The 19,466-nt window shown below is 49.6% G+C and overlaps 1 protein-coding gene across 1 annotated transcript; it reads left to right on the forward strand.

Annotated features, from left to right (window-relative positions):
* The first annotated feature begins 323 nt into the window (after window positions 1–323).
* On the forward strand, window positions 324–18,863 carry LOC131728401 (alpha-actinin-4-like). Its single transcript, XM_059019424.1, has 16 exons — window positions 324–462; window positions 935–1,054; window positions 6,852–6,938; window positions 7,255–7,342; window positions 7,659–7,737; window positions 7,963–8,044; window positions 11,232–11,317; window positions 13,468–13,560; window positions 14,222–14,452; window positions 14,895–15,042; window positions 15,185–15,335; window positions 15,524–15,632; window positions 15,941–16,081; window positions 17,107–17,289; window positions 17,399–17,533; window positions 18,840–18,863. Exons 1-16 carry the CDS (start codon window positions 438–440, stop codon window positions 18,861–18,863), a joined length of 1,782 nt encoding a protein of 593 aa, XP_058875407.1. The 5' UTR covers window positions 324–437.
* Window positions 18,864–19,466: the final 603 nt, after the last annotated feature.

The following is a 19,466-nucleotide window of genomic DNA, read 5'->3' on the forward strand; positions in this document are numbered from 1 at the left end:
TCATACAAGATCAGATTAGCATAATTTGAACACACACCATGACAAAGGCGCGTGCACACACACACACACAGTGACACACAGACACTAGAAATCTATGTACAGAAGTAACACTCCCATTGCATAACAGTTCGATCCGTTCCTGGTTTTACTACGAGCTTGTTACCTGCACACTGTGGTTAATCCAAGCTCATATTAAAACCCGGAAATGGATTACGCATTAGGAGTCTTCTTTCCAGCCCTGCTCTCTGTCTGTCACCCTCGACACGTGGGATGCATCTAGCAACAGAACCACCTGTCTTGTAGAGATTAAGTTTCTCTCTCTCTCTCTCTCTCTCTCTCTCTCTCAGACGTTCACAGCCTGGTGTAACTCTCATTTGCGGAAGTCAGGAACGCAGATCAACAACATTGAAGAGGATTTCAGAGATGGCCTCAAACTCATGCTGCTGCTGGAGGTCATATCAGGTACACACCAAGTGGAGCGCCAACCAAGTCTGCTCGTAGCGCTGCAGCATGATCACTGAGCCTCCCTTTAAAGGAGGGCTGACCATCTTTAAAATCCATTCTCTCACCTCTTATTAGCTTTATTAACACGATCACTGGCCCCTCCCTTTAAAGGAGCGCTGACCATCTTTAAAATCCATTCTCTTACCTCTCATTAGCTTTATTAACATGATCACTGGCCCCTCCCTTTAAAGGAGCGCTGACCATCTTTAAAATCCATTCTCTCACCTCTTATTAGCTTTATTAACATGATCACTGGCCCCTCCCTTTAAAGGAGCTCTGACCATCTTTAAAATCTATTCTCTCACCTCTTATTAGCTTTATTAACATGATCACTGGCCCCTCCCTTTAAAGGAGCGCTGACCATCTTTAAAACCCCTGGCTCCCCCAGTCACACTGCTGTCTGTCTGTCTGTCTGTCTGTCGGTCTGCAGGTGAACGGTTACCCAAACCTGAGCGAGGCAAGATGAGGGTCCACAAGATCAACAACGTCAACAAAGCGCTGGACTTCATCGCCAGTAAAGGAGTCAAACTGGTTTCCATCGGGGCTGAGGGTGAGTGGGGAGGGGAGGGGACTTCACTGAGGGGAGCTCTTGAACCCCAGGACTGGGTGCAGCAGCAGCAGCAGCAGGGCTAGTGTGAGTTTCTAACCCTGCTCAAACTCCTGGCTCCTGATCATTTCAATATTAATAATAATAGACTTCACTGAGGGGAGCTCTGAACCCCAGGACTGGGTGCAGCAGCAGCAGCAGCAGCAGGGCTAGTGTGAGTTTGTAACCCTGCTCAAACTCCTGGCTCCTGATCATTTCAATATTAATAATAATAGACTTCATTGAGGGGAGTTCTGAACCCCAGGACTGGGTGCAGCAGCAGGGCTAGTGTGAGTTTGTAAACCTGCTCAAACTCCTGGCTCCTGATCATTTCAATATTAATAATAATAGACTTCATTGAGGGGAGCTCTGAACCCCAGGACTGGGTGCAGCAGCAGCAGCAGCAGCAGCAGGGCTAGTGTGAGTTTCTAACCCTGCTCAAACTCCTGGCTTGTGATCATTTCAATATTAATAATAATAGACTTCATTGAGGGGAGCTCTGAACCCCAGGACTGGGTGCAGCAGCAGCAGGGCTAGTGTGAGTTTCTGACCCTGCTCAAACTCCTGGCTCCTGATCATTTCAATATTAATAATAATAGACTTCACTGAGGGGAGCTCTGAACCCCAGGACTGGGTGCAGCAGCAGCAGCAGCAGCAGGGCTAGTGTGAGTTTGTAACCCTGCTCAAACTCCTGGCTCCTGATCATTTCAATATTAATAATAATAGACTTCACTGAGGGGAGTTCTGAACCCCAGGACTGGGTGCAGCAGCAGCAGCAGCAGCAGGGCTAGTGTGAGTTTGTAACCCTGCTCAAACTCCTGGCTCCTGATCATTTCAATATTAATAATAATAGACTTCACTGAGGGGAGTCCTGAACCCCAGGACTGGGTGCAGCAGCAGGGCTAGTGTGAGTTTGTAAACCTGCTCAAACTCCTGGCTCCTGATCATTTCAATATTAATAATAATAGACTTCATTGAGGGGAGCTCTGAACCCCAGGACTGGGTGCAGCAGCAGCAGCAGCAGCAGGGCTAGTGTGAGTTTCTAACCCTGCTCAAACTCCTGGCTTGTGATCATTTCAATATTAATAATAATAGACTTCATTGAGGGGAGCTCTGAACCCCAGGACTGGGTGCAGCAGCAGCAGGGCTAGTGTGAGTTTCTAACCCTGCTCAAACTCCTGGCTCCTGATCATTTCAATATTAATAATAATAGACTTCACTGAGGGGAGCTCTGAACCCCAGGACTGGGTGCAGCAGCAGCAGCAGGGCTAGTGTGAGTTTGTAACCCTGCTCAAACTCCTGGCTCCTGATCATTTCAATATTAATAATAATAGACTTCACTGAGGGGAGTTCTGAACCCCAGGACTGGGTGCAGCAGCAGCAGCAGGGCTAGTGTGAGTTTCTAACCCTGCTCAAACTCCTGGCTCCTGATCATTTCAATATTAATAATAATAGACTTCATTGAGGAGAGTTCTGAACCCCAGGACTGGGTGCAGCAGCAGCAGCAGCAGGGCTAGTGTGAGTTTGTAACCCTGCTCAAACTCCTGGCTCCTGATCATTTCAATATTAATAATAATAGACTTCACTGAGGGGAGCTCTGAACCCCAGGACTGGGTGCAGCAGCAGCAGCAGGGCTAGTGTGAGTTTGTAACCCTGCTCAAACTCCTGGCTCCTGATCATTTCAATATTAATAATAATAGACTTCATTGAGGGGAGTTCTGAACCCCAGGACTGGGTGCAGCAGCAGCAGCAGCAGCAGCAGCAGGGCTAGTGTGAGTTTCTAACCCTGCTCAAACTCCTGGCTCCTGATCATTTCAATATTAATAATAATAGACTTCATTGAGGGGAGTTCTGAACCCCAGGACTGGGTGCAGCAGCAGCAGCAGCAGCAGGGCTAGTGTGAGTTTGTAACCCTGCTCAAACTCCTGGCTCCTGATCATTTCAATATTAATAATAATAGACTTCACTGAGGGGAGCTCTGAACCCCAGGACTGGGTGCAGCAGCAGCAGCAGGGCTAGTGTGAGTTTGTAACCCTGCTCAAACTCCTGGCTCCTGATCATTTCAATATTAATAATAATAGACTTCACTGAGGGGAGCTCTGAACCCCAGCATTGGTGTGAGTTTCTAACCCTGCTCAAAATCTGACACATTTCCAGTGTAAACATAACGGTAAATTAAGGGGTAAAAAAATCAGCCCCACTCCCAAGGTTTGAAAACTACATTAACAGTATGGCCTTTTCACATGGAAAATGCTTTTTTTTTTTTTAATTTGCTGTTGGTTACAGTCTCTGGATCACGTGGCCCTGCTTCTGCTAGCGAAAGCAACATTCCCTGCCAGCGTGCCTCGGTTGCAGAGACACGTTTCACTTTTTGCATAGCCACTTAGATTTGCATTATCTTCAGGGACAACCTACCCTTCCCTGCAACGAAACTTTCCACAAAGCAGTAACTCCGGTTGATAATTTGATTTCGCGTCTCTTTCATACACGTGTGTGGATTTATTATTATTATTATTATTATTATTATTATTATTATTATTATTAAGACGGAGCACAAGGAGGTGAAGTGACTTGCTCAGGGTCACACAATGAGTCAGTGGCTGAGCTGGGATTTGAACTGGGGACCTCCTGGTTACAAGCCCATTTCTTTAACCACTGGACCACACAGCCTGTTATTCATTGACTTACTGGCCCTGTAAATCCGGATCACTTAGGGACGGGACGGGGTTTTTAAGCTGCTCTTAAACTGAAAGCAATAAACCTGTGAATTAAACTCTGAACGCTTGCTTAATTTATACAAATCTTACACAATAAAGCAAGCATCTTGAATAAACGTGAGTAGGTTTATTCAAGATGCATTATTATTATGTAAAATTAGTGTTTGTTATCAGTATTTAAAGTTAATTAGTAATCTATAGCCCTAATTATTCCCTAAGTCGGGAATAGTGGACAGTATTCAGTATTAATGTCTTGAGCTGGAGAAAGCTGTTAAAAACTATAAAGAAACATTAAAATAAAACTATAAATAAATATTGATGATGGTATTTATTTATTTAGTTTGTTAATAGCTGTTATGCTGCCTCGAGATAATTAATTAATCTTAGTAAAGGTTTAGCACTCAGTTCAAGTGTTGATTTTCCTTCAGTTTAACAGTCCTGTTCTGTCTCGCAGTGTAACGGGATTATGGGGCCAGGTGTCAACCCTTGCCCACATCGCAAACTAAGATAGGTAGAATCTTATAACCAGGAGGTCCCCGGTTCAAATCCCACCTCAGCCACTGACTCATTGTGTGACCCTGAGCAAGTCACTTAACCTCCTTGTGCTCCGTCTTTCGGGTGAGACGTAATTGTAAGTGACTCTGCAGCTGATGCATAGTTCACACACCCTAGTCTCTGTAAGTCGCCTTGGATAAAGGAGTCTGCTAAATAAACAAATAATAATATCTCTTTCAGGATTTATTGATTGACAGTTAACAGCAGCCAATAGCCACTCTGGGCTCTCCTCACTGATTGGTAGATATGGGCAGCCGGGGCGGGTTTGGTATCCTAGGAGATCTCAGCTGATGTTAAGCGAGGGAACGTTTTGCGAGTGAATGAAAATCTACAGTAATTACTGCAGCGGATCGCATGCAATCATTTATTTTGCGCAAACCTGCAATGTTTCATCGGATGACAAACGTCAAGCTACGATCCAGCAGCATTTAGACCAAGGCGGCAATCAGGAACGAAAAAGTTTGCAAACGTAGTCATGTTAAATATTATTAGACAGGCGGCTACAGACTGATTTTTTTTAAAACAAAATAATGTGTAAAATACATGAACAAAGCCAGTGACTCTTGATCTCTGCATCATCGTCCTGTATTTGTTCACAGACGCATATTCTCAGTGACTTAGAAGCAACAACACAGATTACGATCGTGACAGTAAGTTAATATGTACAAGATTTAATTTCATTGAATATTCGATTTCGTTAAAATATTATCGCTTTGTTGTCCTGGGGTCCCAATCGATAAATAATTTGATTATTATTGTTACAAGTGTAATGTATGTGTTTATTTATTTAGTTGAATTTACTGTAGGGATGGGAATGGGAATAAGACTCCTGTTGCACAGCGGTGTCACCCATTCCAGGTTTCACTACCAGCTTGATCAGTGTCTAGGCAACAAGCTCAGGTGTGTCGTAATATTAAACTCCTAGTAAAACCAGCAGTGAAGCAAGCTGAAATGCAACGGGAGTCTTATTCCCATCCCTGTGACACACACAGACCCTGGAGAAAGGAGTATTCAAGAGGGGACCGCACAGCTGCCAATTAGCAGCTCCGATCTGCAGGTTCCACTGCTATTCTCTGCATCCCTCCCTCCCTCCCTCCCTCCCTCCCTCCCTCCTGTCCCATGGTATTCTGGAGTGGAAACAAAAATTCAGCACAGTTGAAAAACAAGCACTGCCCCCCCCCCCCCCACTACCACCCCCCAGGGCTTAATCTAGACTACTGCAACTCCCTCCTGGCTGGCCTCCCTGTGTCCGCCACCCGTCCGCTCCAGCTCATCCAGAACTCTGCTGCTCGCCTGGTGTTCTCTCTGCCACGCTTCACCCACGCTACTCCACTACTCCGCTCGCTCCACTGGCTCCCGATCACCGCTCGCATCCAGTTCAAGACTCTTGTACTAGCCTACAGATGCCTTGACCAGACTGCACCCAGCTACCTCCAGACCCTCATCTCTCCCTACACCCCCACTCGACCTCTCCGCTCCGCCTGCACTAGAAGACTGGCTCTACCTCCGCTACGCTCCCCTGCCTCCCGAGCCCGCTCCTTCTCCACCCTTGCTCTGCAGTGGTGGAACGACCTTCCTACAGATGTCAGGACTGCCCAGTCCCTGACCACATTCCGGCGCCTCCTTAAGACTCACCTCTTCAAACAGCACCTGTAGAACTCCTCTGTTGTATCCTGGGACACTATCACCCTTCATTTAAACATGCTTTATTTTGCTCTTATCTGCCCCCTATTTTACTGCATTTAATCCTGTACCTCAGAATATTGTAATCTGCCAAGTGTTTAATCTGTAGTATTTTGTATTTAATCACATCCTGATGTAACTATCACTATTTAATCATATCCTGATGTAACTTTCACTATTATCTGCTGTATTATTGAATTGTGGTTTGTCACACTTGAGAATTATTGTATTTCTTGCTCTTATTGTATTGCTTGTATTGTAACACTTGAAATGTATTTGCTTACGATTGTAAGTCGCCCTGGATAAGGGCGTCTGCTAAGAAATAAATAATAATAATAATAATAATAATAATAATAATAATAATAATAATAATCAATACCAGGGATGCCAAGGTGAATCGATTTATTGATCAGACCTCAGTGAAACGTGCATGAGTGGATTGATCACGCCAGTGAGGTCGCCATCGCCTCGCACATGCCCTGCCGGCAGCCCCACACGCGTGTTTTCAGACGCGGTGTTGCTCTGTATCGTGATAAGCAGCTTGCACGCGCCTTTCAGCTGCCTTGTTTTATTTTTGTTGCTTCCTGCGTTTGGATGATATGTTAAAGGTTCTTCTTTCGCTTGCTACCAGTATTGATCTGCAGATAGGGTTTGAAATGAAGCCGTGTCCCTTTTGAAAACTGTGCATTGGAGACTGATAGAAAGTGAATGGAGGCAAGTGCACCCCCAGTGTGATTATTAAACTGGCTCCCCGTCTCCCTGCCCCTGGCTCGCTTGTTCACGCCCGTGTCCTGCTCTCCTCTCAGAGATCGTGGACGGGAATGCTAAGATGACCCTGGGGATGATCTGGACCATCATCCTGCGCTTCGCAATCCAGGACATCTCCGTCGAAGGTGAATGGGGTTGTACACAATTGTATGATTGTAGTGTATTGTAGTATAGTGTAGTGCACTGTATTGTATTGTAGTATAATATATTGCACTGTATTGTATTGTAGCATAGTGTATTGTATTGTAGTATAGTGTATTGCGGTGTATTGTATTGTTTTGTAGTATCGTGTATTGCTGTGTATTGTATGGTAGTATAGTATATTGTAGTATAGTGTATTGTATTGTAGTATAGTGTATTGTATTGTAGTAGAGTGTATTGTATTGTAGTAGAGTGTATTGCACTGTATTCTACTGTAACCCTTCCTCTACTTCTCTGTAGAAACCTCTGCTAAGGAGGGTCTGCTGCTCTGGTGCCAGCGCAAGACAGCCCCCTACAAGAACGTGAACGTGCAGAACTTCCACATCAGGTAGAGAACCCCAACCAGAACGAGAACCCCAACCCCATCCCGAACCCCAACCCCATCGCAAACCCAAACCCCAACCCCATCCCGAACACCAACCCCAACCCCATCCCAATACGGGGAGCGAAAGAATAGAAGTGCCAGAGCTTAATACGCTAACACATCCCTCTCTCTCTCTCGCTCTCTCTCTCTCTCCCTGTCTCTCTCTCTCCCTGTCTCTCTCTCTCCCTGTCTCTCTCTCTCTCTCGCTCTCTCTCTCTGCCCCTCTCTCGCTCTCGCTCTTGCTCTCTCTCCCTCTCCCTCTCTCTCGCTCTCTCTCTAGCTGGAAGGACGGTCTTGCCTTCAACGCCCTGATTCACAGACACAGGCCCGAGCTGATCGACTATGACAAGCTGAGGAAGGTAAAGACTCCTCCCTGACCCAGCAACACGACGACAGAACATCACAAATACCAGACCGGAAAAAAAAAAAAAAAAAATACTGCCACGGTCAGCAAGTGAAAACAAAAACCAGGCTTTTGAAATGGTTTGGAAACACAACCCCACAGTGGGACCAGGCCATTAGTGTGCCCCTAATGAATTCTCGCAGTCACCTGTCTGCCTGTCTGTCTGTCTGTCTGTCTGCAGGACGACCCCATCACTAACCTGAACAATGCTTTCGAGGTGGCAGAGAAATACCTTGACATCCCCAAGATGCTGGACGCTGAAGGTAGAGTCTGTTCTGTAGAGGGGAAGCTGGGGATGAGAGAGAGAGCGGGGAAGCTGGGGATGAGAGAGCGGGGAAGCTGGGGATGAGAGAGCGGGGAAGCTGGGGATGAGAGAGCGGGGAAGCTGGGGGAGAGAGAGAGAGGGGAAGCTGGGAATCAGAGAGAGGGGGAGCTGGGGATTAGAGAGGGGAAGCTGGGGGAGAGAGAGAGAGGGGAAGCTGGGAATCAGAGAGGGGGAGCTGGGGATTAGAGAGGGGAAGCTGGGGATGAGAGAGAGCGGGGAAGCTGGGGATGAGAGAGCGGGGAAGCTGGGGATGAGAGAGAGAGGGGGAGCTGGGGATGAGAGAGAGGGGGGGAGCTGGGGATGAGAGAGAGAGAGGGGGAGCTGGGGATGAGAGAGAGGGGAAGCTGGGGATGAGAGAGAGAGGGGAAGCTGGGGATGAGAGCGGGGAAGCTGGGGATGAGAGAGAGCGGGGAAGCTGGGGATGAGAGCGGGGAAGCTGGGGATGAGAGAGAGAGGGGAAGCTGGGGATGAGAGAGAGAGGGGGAGCTGGGGATGAGAGAGAGGGGGAGCTGGGGATGAGAGAGGGGAAGCTGTGGATGAGAGAGAGGGGAAGCTGGGGATGAGAGAGAGAGGGGAAGCTGGGGATGAGAGAGAGGGGGGGAGCTGGGGATGAGAGAGAGAGGGGAAGCTGGGGATGAGAGAGAGAGAGGAAGCTGGGGATGAGAGCGGGGAAGCTGGGGATGAGAGAGAGCGGGGAAGCTGGGGATGAGAGCGGGGAAGCTGGGGATGAGAGAGAGGGGGAGCTGGGGATGAGAGAGAGGGGGAGCTGGGGATGAGAGAGAGGGGGGAAGCTGGGGATGAGAGAGAGAGGGGAAGCTGGGGATGAGAGAGAGGGGAAGCTGGGGATGAGAGAGAGAGAGGGGAAGCTGGGAATCAGAGAGGGGGAGCTGGGGATGAGAGAGAGAGGGGAAGCTGGGGATGAGAGAGAGGGGAAGCTGGGGATGAGAGAGAGAGAGGGGAAGCTGGGAATCAGAGAGGGGGAGCTGGGGATGAGAGAGAGAGGGGAAGCTGGGGATGAGAGAGAGGGGAAGCTGGGGATGAGAGAGAGAGGGGAAGCTGGGAATCAGAGAGGGGGAGCTGGGGATGAGAGAGAGAGGGGAAGCTGGGGATGAGAGAGAGAGGGGGAGCTGGGGATGAGAGAGAGGGGGAGCTGGGGATGAGAGAGGGGAAGCTGTGGATGAGAGAGAGGGGAAGCTGGGGATGAGAGAGAGAGGGGAAGCTGGGGATGAGAGAGAGAGGGGAAGCTGGGGATGAGAGAGAGGGGAAGCTGGGGATGAGAGAGAGAGAGGGGAAGCTGGGAATCAGAGAGGGGGAGCTGGGGATGAGAGAGAGAGGGGAAGCTGGGGATGAGAGAGAGGGGAAGCTGGGGATGAGAGAGAGAGGGGAAGCTGGGGATGAGAGAGAGAGGGGAAGCTGGGGATGAGAGCGGGGAAGCTGGGGATGAGAGAGAGCGGGGGAAGCTGGGGATGAGAGAGAGAGGGGGAGCTGGGGATGAGAGAGGGGGAGCTGGGGATGAGAGCGGGGAAGCTGGGGATGAGAGAGAGAGGGGAAGCTGGGGATGAGAGAGAGAGGGGGAGCTGGGGATGAGAGAGAGGGGGAGCTGGGGATGAGAGAGGGGAAGCTGTGGATGAGAGAGAGGGGAAGCTGGGGATGAGAGAGAGAGGGGAAGCTGGGGATGAGAGAGAGAGGGGAAGCTGGGGATGAGAGAGGGGGAGCTGGGGATGAGAGAGAGAGGGGAAGCTGGGGATGAGAGAGAGAGGGGAAGCTGGGGATGAGAGAGGGGGAGCTGGGGATGAGAGAGAGGGGAAGCTGGGGATGAGAGAGAGAGGGGGAGCTGGGGATGAGAGAGAGGGGGAGCTGGGGATGAGAGAGAGGGGGAGCTGGGGATGAGAGAGGGGAAGCTGTGGATGAGAGAGAGAGGGGAAGCTGGGGATGAGAGAGAGAGGGGAAGCTGGGGATGAGAGAGAGGGGGGGAGCTGGGGATGAGAGCGGGGAAGCTGGGGATGAGAGAGGGGGAGCTGGGGATGAGAGAGAGAGGGGGAGCTGGGGATGAGAGAGGGGGAGCTGGGGATGAGAGAGGGGAAGCTGTGGATGAGAGAGAGGGGAAGCTGGGGATGAGAGAGAGAGGGGAAGCTGGGGATGAGAGAGAGAGGGGAAGCTGGGGATGAGAGAGAGGGGAAGCTGGGGATGAGAGAGAGAGAGGGGAAGCTGGGAATCAGAGGGGGAGCTGGGGATGAGAGAGAGAGGGGAAGCTGGGGATGAGAGAGAGGGGAAGCTGGGGATGAGAGAGAGAGAGGGGAAGCTGGGAATCAGAGAGGGGGAGCTGGGGATGAGAGAGAGAGGGGAAGCTGGGGATGAGAGAGTGGGGAAGCTGGGGATGAGAGAGAGAGAGGGGAAGCTGGGAATCAGAGAGAGGGGGAGCTGGGGATGAGAGAGAGAGGGGAAGCTGGGGATGAGAGAGAGAGGGGAAGCTGGGGATGAGAGAGAGAGGGGAAGCTGGGGATGAGAGAGAGAGGGGAAGCTGGGGATGAGAGAGAGAGGGGGAGCTGGGGAGGGGGCGGGGGTGGGGGTGTGTGTGGGGGTGGCCAGTCTCCTCGTGGAATAGCAGACCTGGGATAATCGCTAGCAAGCACTGCAGTGAGAACTCTGAGAAGCAAAATGAAATATGTTTCAAATACAACACAGAATTTCCACTTGAATAATAATAATATTATTATTATTATTATTATTATGCATAGTGATATCCTCTGTGCATTGAGGAAACTTTACCATACAAAACAAAACACATAGTGTGTGTGTGTGTGTGTGTGTGTGTGTGTAATATATATGTATGTATGAGTCTATCATCAAAAGCTAGAAGTCTTTAGCTTCTTCTCTTTAAACAAACGCAAGTGTGATTAAGCCCAGCCAAGCTACTGGACTTCAAACTCAGAATAGCAATTGATTAATGTTTAATCTGAAGCCGTGGTGATCAGAACAGATTCCTCAACCGGACCCGTGATTAAACCCTGGGTCGCGTCCTCTCGTTTCGGGGGGCAGGGTTTCCCTGTCGCGTCAGCGAGGGGACTGTTCTCACCAGTCTGTCTCTCTCTCTCTCTCCTTCCCTCACTTCTCTCTCCACACAGACATCGTGGGCACGGTCAGGCCTGATGAGAAAGCCATCATGACGTACGTCTCCTCCTTCTATCACGCCTTTTCTGGGGCTCAGAAGGTGAGTCTGTCTCTGTCTGTCTGTCTCAGTGATGGTACTATAGAATGGAATGAAAATATTTGTTTATTTAGCAGATGTCTTTATCCGAGGCGACTTACAGAGACTAGGGTGTGTGAACTATGCATCAGCTGCAGAGTCACTTACAAATACGTCTCACCCGAAAGACGGAGCACAAGGAGGTGAAGTGACTTGCTCAGGGTCACACACTCATATATAGGGCAGCAGTGTGGAGTAGTGGTTAGGGCTCTGGACTCTTGACCGGAGGGTTGTGGGTTCAATCCCCAGTGGGGGACACTGCTGTTGTACCCTTGAGCAAGGTACTTTGCCTAGATTGCTCCAGTAAAAACCCAACTGTATAAATGGGTAATTGTATGTAAAAATAATGTGATTTCTGTATAATGTGAAATAATGTATAATGTGAAATAATGTATAATGTGATATCTTGTAACAATTGTAAGTCGCCCTGGATAAGGGCGTCTGCTAAGAAATAAATAATAATAATAATAATAATAATAATAATAATAATAATGAGTCAGTAGCTGAGGTGGGATTTGAACCGGGACCTCCTGGTTACAAGCCTGTTTCTTTAACCACTGGACCACACAGTCTCCCATTGCACAGCAGTGTCACCCAGTCCAGGTTTTACTACCAGCCCCAGTGTGTCTAGCTAACAAACTCACAGTGAAACCAAGGACTGGATCAAACTGCTGTGCAACGGGAGTCTCATTTCCAGCCCTTTTGCCTTAGAGTATAACAAAACAAAATTAAAGTTTACTTCTCAGACTTCAATCTAAATCCTTTTTTTATTTTTCTAACCCTGTTTTGCACACTGGTTTTTACTTGCAGTGGTTTATCATTTGGTTTGCTGTGTCTGTCTGTCTGCAATTCTGCAATTTTTTTTGTCTGTCCTGTTTTTTAATTTAACCTATTTCCCTTGCTAGTCTTGTTTTCCTCTGCCTCCTCTCTCTCTCTCTCTCTCTTCCCTCCTCTTCGTGTAGATCGCTCTCTCGTTCTTCCATCCTCGTTGGTGCTGAGAGCCTCTCATTCCTCCTCCTCTGGAATTCTTCACCTGTCCATCCCTCCCTCCTTCTCTCTCTGCTCTCTAGAAGGTACTCTCTCTCTCTCTCTCTCTCTCTCTCTCTCTCGCTCTCTCTCTCTCTCTCTCTCTCCCTCCTTTTTCTCTGTCTCCCATCTGTGTGTCGCACTGCCACCTAGAGGTGAAATCAGCAGCCAGTTTACTATTTGAATGATCATTGATGCATTGAGAATGCTTTATTATAAAGCATGAAACTATACTACAAAATAAATGTCTTCATAATATATAGCACTAGACCCTGACATTGATGAGATCCAGCCCTCTGAAATGTCTTTATAATATATAGCACTAGACCCTGATATTGATGCGATCCAGCCCTCTGAAATGTCTTTATAATATACAGCACTAGACCCTGATATTGATGCGATCCAGCCCTCTGAAATGTCTTTATAATATATAGCACTAGACCCTGATATTGATGCGATCCAGCCCTCTGAAATGTCTTTATAATATATAGCACTAGACCCTGATATTGATGCGATCCAGCCCTCTGAAATGTCTTTATAATATATAGCACTAGACCCTGATATTGATGTGATCCAGCCCTCTGAAATGTCTTTATAATATATAGCACTAGACCCTGATATTGATGCGATCCAGCCCTCTGAAATGTCTTTATAATATATAGCACTAGACCCTGATATTGATGCGATCCAGCCCTCTGAAATGTCTTTATAATATATAGCACTAGACCCTGATATTGATGCGATCCAGCCCTCTGAAATGTCTTTATAATATACAGCACTAGACCCTGACATTGATGTGAGAATTATTTGTATCGGGTGAAAATTACCTCTCATTAAAACCAGCTATACTGTTTCATTATTCTGATTTAACTGCATATTATAATGAATCTAGTCCCGGGTGCTGTGTGAGCGATACAAGCGGATTCTCGCGCACTCGTGAGCCACTTGGAGGGAAATTGGCTGAACTGGATGACAAACTGTAGAAAGCTGTAGTTTTTAACCCATTTATCCCACTGCTAATGCAACTGATGCAGTAGCTTGTTTCCTCCTGCCTTGCTGTGCTCACTGCCCCCTTTCCCTGCCCCCAGGCCGAGACGGCAGCCAATCGGATCTGCAAGGTGCTGGCTGTGAACCAGGAGAACGAGAATCTCATGGAGGACTACGAGAAGCTGGCCAGCGACGTGAGTGTGGATGAGGAATCCATGGAGTATCCGTACCACACTGGGATGTAGTGATGCTGTACCTCCACATACCTGTGTGTCTCGCTGTGCATTCTTCCACCTGTCTGGAGCAGCAGTTTGTTTTGTGGGGATTTACGGGGGAGTCTGCCCCCTGTCTGTCACTCTTTACATTGCTGCATGGTTTTATTCCACAGTTATCCACGTTATCTCTCTGCTAGATTCTCCCTCTCTCCTGTCACACACACACTCTCTCAATCCACCTCTCTCTCTCCTCTCTCCCCCTCCTCACACTCAATCCACCCCTCTATCTATCTCTCACACACTCCTCTGCTCTCTCCTCTCCTCTCGCACTTAATCCACTCTCCCTCTCTCCTCTCCTCTCACAACCTCAATCACCCTCTCTCTCTCTCTCTCTCTCCTTTCCTATCCTCACACGCTCAATCACCCTCTCTCTCTCTTGCTCTCTCTCTTCCTACCTCTCTCTCCTCTCACACGCTCAATCACCCTCTCTTTCCCTCTCCTCTCCTCACACCCTCAATCACCCTCACCCTCTCTCCCTCTCTCTTGCTCTCTCTCCTCTCCTCTCACACACTCAATCACCCTCTCTCTCTCTCTCTCCTCTCCTCTTACACCCTCAATCACCCTCTCTCCTCTCTCCCAGCTCCTGGAGTGGATCCGGGCCACGATCCCCTGGCTGGAGAACCGAGCCCCTGAGAAGACGATGCAGGAGATGCAGGTGAAGCTGGAGGATTTCCGGGGGTACCGGCGGGTGCACAAGCCCCCCAAGGTGCAGGAGAAGTGCCAGCTGGAGATCAACTTCAACACCCTGCAGACCAAGCTGAGGCTGAGCAACCGGCCCGCCTTCATGCCCTCCGAGGGGCGCATGGTCTCGGTAAGAGAACCCCCAGACTCACCTCCCTCACCCCCTCACTACCGTCACCCGAGAGACGAGAACCCCCAAACTCACCCCCTCGCTACCATCACCCGAGACACAAGAACCCCCAAACTCACCCCCTCGCTACCATCCTCTCGATCTAGCCAACCCCCCACACACAAAAAAAATCACCCCATTTTACTTAACATCATGTAATCAAAGAAACTACAAAATGACGTCGCAAAAGTGATTCAATATGTTAACGCGACAACATTCAGCAGGTTTCACTCGACTTCATGTAGCAAAATGAGTTCATTCTACAGGGCGATGCAAAGCGTTTGGCCACAGCTGTGCGTTTATGTTACGATATGATATACAGTGCGAGGTGCATCACAGCGCAGGCCTGCTGGACCTGCTGGGCTGCCTGTGTGTGACTGTCCCTCTGCTCCCCTGTCTGCAGGACATCAATAACTCATGGCACAGTCTGGAGCACGCAGAGAAGGGCTACGAGGAGTGGCTGCTGAACGAGATCCGCAGACTCGAGAGACTCGACCACCTGGCAGAGAAATTCAGACAGAAAGCCACCATCCATGAGGCCTGGACCGAGGGTAAGAGACACAGAGACGTGCCCGATCCACGGAGGGCGAGAGACCGAGAGATACACAGTCCATGAGGCCTGGACCGAGGGTAAGAGACACAGAGACGCCTAGCGGGAGTTTTAACTGTCTGTCTGTGTGTCCGTCCCCACAGGTAATGAGGCCATACTGACCAAGAAGGACTACGAGACGGCAACGCTGTCCGACATCAAAGCCCTGCTGCGCAAACACGAAGCCTTTGAGAGTGACCTCGCTGCGCACCAGGACAGAGTGGAGCAGATCGCTGCCATCGCACAGGAGCTCAAGTGAGAGGGGAGGGGAAACACTACTTCACACAGAGAGAGTGGGGAGGGTGTGGAATGGGTTGCCAAGGGTTACCGAGCCGCTGAATGGCTGGGATCCTTTGAGACCCCCCCCCCCCCGCTCGACACAGTGCTGAGATCAGCGAGCTGTCCGGACTCTCGTTTCTAATGTGTCTTTCTTCCTCTCCCAGTGAGCTGGATTACTACGACTCTCCCAGCGTGAACGCTCGCTGCGAGAAGATCTGCAACCAGTGGGATGTACTGGGATCTCTGACCCAGAGCCGCAGGGAGGCCCTGGAGGTGAGGAACCGGGAAACTGCGTTGCTTGAGAGTCGCACTGTTTTGAAACCAAGTAAATGTGATGCCTTCATCAGCGTTACTGAAACTAAACTGAGTCAAGCAGACCAGCGTTTGGGCTCTAATGCCTTCATCAGTGTTACTGAAACTAAACTGAGTCAAGCAGACCAGCGTTTGGGCTCTAATGCCTTCATCAGTGTTACTGAAACTAAACTGAGTCAAGCAGACCAGCGTTTGGGCTCTAGTGCCTTCATCAGTGCTATAGAGGTGAAACTCATCCCTCTCTCCCCCTCTCTTTCCTCCCCCTGCAGAGGACAGAGAAGCAGCTGGAGTCGATTGATGAGCTGTACCTCGAGTACGCCAAGAGGGCGGCGCCCTTCAACAACTGGATGGAGGGGGCGATGGAGGACCTGCAGGACATGTTCATCGTGCACAACATCGATGAGATCCAGGTGAGAGACGGAGAGAGCGGGGGCAATGTCATTACATTACCGTCGCCCTCCTTTCTCCCATCATCTCTCTGTATTAACTCTCTGTCCTCTCTCTCTCTCTCTCTCTCTCTCTCTCTCTCTCTCTCTCTCTCTCTCCTCTCCTCTCCTCTCCTCTCTCCTCTCTGTATTAACCCTCTCTCTCTCTCTCTCTCTCTCTCTCTCTCCCCTCCTCTCCTCTCTGTATTAACCCTCTCCCTCTCTCTCTCTCTCTCTCTCTCTCTCTCCCCCTCTCCTCTCCTCTCCTCTCTCCTCTCTGTATTAACCCTCTCTCTCTCTCTCTCTCTCCCCTCCTCTCCTCTCTGTATTAACCCTCTCTCCCTCTCCCTCTCCTCTCTCTCTCTCTCTCTCTCTCTCTCTCTCTCCCCTCCTCTCTCCTCTCTCCTCTCTGTATTAACACTCTCTCTCTCTCTCCCCTCCTTTCTCCTCTCTGTATTAACCCTCTCTCTCTCCCCTCCCTCTCTCTCTCTCTCTCTCTCTCTCCCCTCCTTTCTCCTCTCTGTATTAACCCTCTCTTCCCCCCCTCTCCTCTCCTCTCTGTATTAACCCTCTCTTCCCCCCCCTCTCCTCTCCTCTCTGTATTAACCCTCTCTTCCCCCCCTCTCCTCTCCTCTCTCCTCTGTATTAACCTTCTCTTCCCCCCTCTCCTCTCCTCTCTGTATTAACCCTCTCTCTCTCCCCTCTCCTCTCCTCTCTGTATTAACCCTCTCTCTCCCCCCCCCCCCTCTCCTCTCCTCTCTGTATTAACCCTCTCTCTCCCCCCCCCCCCTCTCCTCTCCTCTCTGTATTAACCCTCTCTTCCCCCCCCTCTCCTCTCCTCTCTGTATTAACCCTCTCTTCCCCCCCCCTCTCCTCTCCTCTCTCCTCTGTATTAACCTTCTCTTCCCCCCTCTCCTCTCCTCTCTGTATTAACCCTCTCTCTCTCCCCTCCTCTCCTCTCTGTATTAACCCTCTCTCCCCCTCTCCTCCCCCCCTCTCTCTCTCCTCAGGGTCTGCTCTCTGCTCATGAGCAGTTCAAGGCGACTCTCTCTGATGCTGATAAGGAGCGCGAGTCGATCCAGGCGATTCAGAGTGAGGTTCAGAAGATCGCAGAGTACAACAGCATCAAGCTGACTGGAGGGAACCCCTACACTACCATCACCCCCCAGGCCATCAACGCCAAGTGGAACAAGGTGGGGACACTGTCCAGCTGTGTGCGTGTGTGCGTGCGTGCGTGTGTCTGTGTCTCGCTGTCTCTCTCACACTGACTCTGCTCTCTGTCTCCCCCGGTGGCGTGTGCAGGTGCAGCAGCTCGTTCCTCAGAGGGACCGTGCTCTGCAGGAGGAGTTGGCGCGGCAGCAATCCAACGACCGTCTGAGGCGCCAGTTTGCCAACCATGCCAACGTGGTGGGACCCTGGATCCAGAACAAGATGGAGGTGTGGGCAAACACGAGTAATATTAACCCTTTGCGGTCCATTTATAATCGCGCGTCAGGCACGCCAGGTCTAATTAATTTTCACACGCGCAGTTAATTTTATACGCGCTGTTTAAAAGTATTTTTTTTCACAGTCAAACGGGTTTTAAATGGCCCTGCATATCAACAAAGCACACACTAGGCATCTCCAGCCCCTCCCCAGCCTTTTGTTTGCTATAGCGTTCAGCTGTGTAAGAAATAAATAATAATAATAATAATAGTCGTACATACCGATCGATCATCTCCAGATCACTCGTTTTATCACCAAACTCCTCAATAATGCGATCAAAGTCATTATTTTATTACTATAACATCTGAGAAAAGCTCTGCAAATGTCCATGATAGTCTCAGTGCGCTGACGCACTTAGCCAGCTTGTTTATTATGGACGCCCATTATCTGATACCTGATACCATGTATGACTATTCATGAAATACGCCTTTTTTTTTTTTTTTTTTTTTTTTCCGACTTGTCTCGGCTCCTGTCGCTACCACTCGGCAATTGAATGGTTTTCTCGGCTTTTTCCGGAGAAAAAACGACTAACACCCGTTTATTGCGTTGCTATAATGATGTCGGACCCAGTCCGACAAAGGACCTGTGAGGAATAATTGCAATGTCGGACCCAGTCCGACAATGGACCGCAAAGGGTTAACCCTCTCCTCTCCTGTCTGTACAGTGCTGTATTAACCCTCTGTACAGTGCTGTATTAACCCTCTCCTGTCTGTACAGTGCAGTATTAACCCTCTCCTCTCCTGTCTGTACAGTGCTGTATTAACCCTCTGTACAGTGCTGTATTAACCCTCTCCTGTCTGTACAGTGCAGTATTAACCCTCTCCTCTCCTGTCTGTACAGTGCTGTATTAACCCTCTGTACAGTGCTGTATTAACCCCTCTCCTGTCTGTACAGTGCAGTATTAACCCTCTCCTCTCCTGTCTGTACAGTGCTGTATTAACCCTCTGTACAGTGCTGTATTAACCCTCTCCTGTCTGTACAGTGCTGTATTAACCCCTCCTCTCCTGTCTGTACAGTGCTGTAAACCCTCTCCTGTCTGTACAGTGCTGTATTAACCCTCTCCTGTCTGTACAGTGCTGTATTAACCCTCTCCTGTCTGTACAGTGCAGTATTAACCCTCTCCTGTCTGTACAGTGCTGTATTAACCCTCTCCTGTATGTACAGTGCTGTATTAACCCTCTCCTGTCTGTACAGTGCTGTATTAACCCTCTCCTGTCTGTACAGTGCTGTATTAACCCTCTCCTCCCCTCCTCTCCAGGAGATCGGGCCGCATCTCGATTGAGATGCACGGCACTCTGGAGGACCAGCTGAATCACCTGAAGCAGTACGAGCGAAGCATCATCGAGTACAAACCCAACATCGACCAGCTGGAGGGAGACCACCAGCTCATCCAGGAGGCGCTGATCTTCGACAACAAGGACACCAGCTACAGCATGGAGGTGAGACGCCGTCTGTGCAGAGGGAGGCCGTGCGGTCCAGTGGCTAAAGAAACCCTGGCTCGCTCACCGACTCGCCGTGTGTGACCCTGAGCAAGTCACTTCACCTCCTTGTGCGTCACTTCACCTCCTTGTGCTCCGTCTTCTAAATAATTACAGAGCGAGTTTGACTAAGAGCAGTGAACCCTCTCGTGAAGGAAAATCAAGTGCAGGATACAGAAAGTATAATTATGATTAAGAGCAGCCGTGGAGTACAGCAAAGTGTGGAGCAGTTCAGTGAGAGTACAAGCTGATGCAAGCACTGGTACGACTGGGAGCCGTATAGTCCAGTATAGTGGAGAGATGTGAGGTTTACAGAGGCTGTCTCAACAGGTGTGTCTTGAGGAGGGACTGAGCGGTTCCTGATACCCATGGGCAGTTCGTTCCACCCCTGAGGGGCGAGGGAGGAG

This window comes from Acipenser ruthenus, unplaced genomic scaffold (assembly GCF_902713425.1).
Source record: "Acipenser ruthenus unplaced genomic scaffold, fAciRut3.2 maternal haplotype, whole genome shotgun sequence".
Taxonomy (NCBI): domain Eukaryota; kingdom Metazoa; phylum Chordata; class Actinopteri; order Acipenseriformes; family Acipenseridae; genus Acipenser; species Acipenser ruthenus.

Coding starts and splice junctions, on each gene's coding strand:
- LOC131728401 (XM_059019424.1), top strand. CDS start 438: ATGCTGCTGCTGGAGGTCATATCAG. Junction 8,045..11,231: donor CAAGATGCTGGACGCTGAAG/GTAGAGTCTGTT, acceptor CTCTCCACACAG/ACATCGTGGGCACGGTCAGG. Junction 15,043..15,184: donor CCATGAGGCCTGGACCGAGG/GTAAGAGACACA, acceptor CCGTCCCCACAG/GTAATGAGGCCATACTGACC.